Source organism: Triticum aestivum, chromosome 1A (assembly GCF_018294505.1).
Source record: "Triticum aestivum cultivar Chinese Spring chromosome 1A, IWGSC CS RefSeq v2.1, whole genome shotgun sequence".
Taxonomy (NCBI): domain Eukaryota; kingdom Viridiplantae; phylum Streptophyta; class Magnoliopsida; order Poales; family Poaceae; genus Triticum; species Triticum aestivum.
Genome location: NC_057794.1, coordinates 9,023,522 through 9,026,708, shown reverse-complemented (window position 1 = coordinate 9,026,708; position 3,187 = coordinate 9,023,522). Strand labels below are relative to the sequence as shown.

Below are 3,187 nucleotides of genomic sequence, written 5' to 3'. Positions count from 1 at the left end.
GAGTTATATTTCTATGTAATAGTATTACAGTCAAGAGACCACAAATCCTGAATACAACATGGAGCCAAGACCAACCACACAACAGTTGTGCTCTCGGCTATAATTGGCCAGCCGATCTACAACTAAAAGAATTTTCTAAGGATAAAACTCTACTGCACATTTAACTCTTTGATCTACAAAGAATTTCCTGAGGATAAAATTCCCTAATGCACATTACCTCTTTGATCTCCCGAACCAAAGGGCCATACGCAGAACGCTCCAGACAAGCAAGATAGTGCTTTCGATGAGTCCGACTAAATGATAACCGGAAGTATAAATATTGCCAGTAGGTTACAACGGGTATAAATAATCTATTATGTCAGATCGTGATTTACCTGTCTATAATACAACTGTTTTCTTAGGGGAGGCCATTAATACAATTGTGTAAATAAATTTTTGGGGTATAAATAATCTATTACGTTAAATTGTGATTTACCTACATATGTTAGTACAATTATGTAATAAATGTTTATCAAATCTTTTTTGTGATTTACCTTATTTTGATAAGAAGTTTTCTAAGTAAACTAAAGTTAAATTGATTTAGAAGATAAGTAAATTAAAATGATTAATTATCGTACGGGAAGGTTAGACGAAGGGGTCAGGAAAAGAAAAGTGAAACATGAAACCTTTAGATTTAGATAGGTAGATATAGGGCTAATTTTTTTAAATAATACATTTCTTTATTAATTTTCATAAATATTACGCTGGGTAAATTTTTTTTAAAAATAATACACCGTCGGCCCGCTGCAGGCCGACTGGGCCTAGTCGGCCCACAGCAGGCCGATTGGATTCCAGTCGGCCTACAGCTGGCCGACTGGCCCCTGTCGGCCCACTGTGGGCTGATTGGGTCCTGTCGGCCCACTGTGGGCCGACTGGAGCTAATTGGCTCGCTGTGGGCTATTTGTTTTTGCAAAAAAAGTAGGCATAAAAAATATATGCTTTAAAAAATGTTAGTCATGTAATTAAAAAATGTTAAACGTGTATAAAAAAATGTTCCTGATGTATACAAAAAATGTACAATATATATGCAAAAAAGTTGACTAAAAAATATGTTTCAAAAAGTGTTAATCACGTATTTAAAAATTGTTAAATGTATGTATAAAAATGTTCCTTATTTATGCAAAGAATATAGAATGTGTATGAAAAAAAGTTGACACCAAAAAAATATGTTTAAAAAAAATGTTAATCGTGTACTTGAAAAAATGTTCCTTATCTATACAAAAAATATAGAATGTGCATGAAAAAAGTTGACACCAAAAAAATATATTTGAAAAAAATGTTAATCATGTATTTGAAAAAATGTTCAACGGGTACACAAAAATGTTTCATGTATCGGAATGAAAGGTTAAACGTGTATAAAAAATGTGAAAGCTCCGGATCCGGTATGGGAGCATCACGGACCTAAGTATGATTGGTTGCTCTTTTTGTATGGAACTGGAACATTTTTTCAAACATATTTTTTTGGTGTCAACTTTTCTTCATACAAATTCTATATTTTTTGTATAGATAAGAAACATTTTTATACACACATTTAACAATTTTTAATCATGTATTTGAAAAAATGTCAACTTTTCAAACATATTTTTCAAACATATTTGTTTGGTGTCAACTTTTTTTCATACACATTATATATTTTTTGTATAAATAAGGAACATTTTTTATACACACATTTAACAATTTTTAAATCCATGCTTAACACTTTTTGAAATCAGTCGGCCCACAGTGGGCCGACAGGACGCAATCAGCCCACAGTGGGCCGACAGGGGCCAGTCGGCCAGCTGTAGGCCGACTGGACTCCAATCGGCCTGCTGTGGGCCGACTAGGCCCAGTCGGCCTGCAGCGGGCCGACGCTGTATTATTTTTGAATTTTTTTATCCAGCATAATATTTATGAAAATTAATTAAAAATGTATTATTTAAAAAAATAGCTAGATATAGATATAAATATAATATAGATAGATACATATAGATATAGATATAGTATAGATAGATATAGATATAAAGATATAAAGATAGAGATGAAGACTATGAACTATGGACATGGACTTTTTCCATTCTAGTCAGGGATATTTTTAGGGCTTTCTGGCTAGGGCTTGAGAAGCTCACAAGGGACGCCCGAGCTATATCTATATCTCGCTTATAACAAGATGGTAGCTCCCCTCATCAGCAGCAGCAGTAGAGAGCTTTGATTTGACACTCAAAGAGAGCAAGTGCAGAAGAGAGATGGCGTCCCCTCGCCGCATGGCCACCGCGCCTGCCGTCCTCCTCGTCCTGCTCCTCCTCGTCGCCACGGGTACGTCCGGCAAGCTTCCTCCCTCCCACCGATCGAGCTGCTGTAAACTGTAATTAATCATAGGCGCTTAATTACTTTTTGTGGTGGTTGCATTGCAGAGATGGGGACGGTGAAGGTGGCGGAGGCCCGGACGTGCGAGTCGCAGAGCCACAATTTCAAGGGCGCCTGCTTCAGCGACACCAACTGCGCCAGCGTGTGCCACACCGAGAACTTCCCCCGCGGGCAGTGCCACCAGCACCACGTCGAGCGCAAGTGCTACTGCGAGCGGGACTGCTGAGCTTAGGATGACCAGAAATAAAGTAGCTCCATCGGTTTTTCCTCTTCATCTTCATGCATGCATTCATGCATGTTGTTTAGGTGACGATCGATCCTGGCTCCGACGTGTTTGCGGCTTCAATTAGTTTGTGCGGTTAATGTATACTAGTAATGATGCATGCCACTGATGCATGTGGCTTCTCTGTGTTGTGATCTGTCTTGTTTCTATATGTTGTGTTGTGTTGGAATCAGTCAGTTAGTTGGCTTGTCTCTTTTTTCCAAAAGGACCAGATCTACTACGCTAAAGATTCACCGGATTCCATACAAAGCACCTCTAAAATAATAATAAATATATCAAGTTCCATGGACACCGAATCGAATGACCATTGCTGCCGCTAGAACGGGACCACTAGTAGAAAACAGGGCTTTCGTTCAGACCAGATAAGCCCATTAGTCCTGGTTCAATCACGAACCGGGACTAATGTGAGCATTGGTCCCGGTTCGTGCGCTAAAGGCATTAGTCCCGGTTCAAATGAGCATTTTAGTCCCGGTTTGAGACACGAACCGGGACTAAAGGGTGTGATGCCCTTTAGTCCCGGTT

General features: G+C 38.9%; 1 protein-coding gene across 1 annotated transcript; it reads left to right on the top strand.

The window, feature by feature from the left end:
* The first annotated feature begins 2,131 nt into the window (after window positions 1–2,131).
* LOC123065875 (defensin Tm-AMP-D1.2) lies at window positions 2,132–2,794 on the top strand. Its single transcript, XM_044489101.1, has 2 exons — window positions 2,132–2,331; window positions 2,430–2,794. Exons 1-2 carry the CDS (start codon window positions 2,262–2,264, stop codon window positions 2,606–2,608), a joined length of 249 nt encoding a protein of 82 aa, XP_044345036.1. The 5' UTR covers window positions 2,132–2,261; the 3' UTR covers window positions 2,609–2,794.
* Window positions 2,795–3,187: the final 393 nt, after the last annotated feature.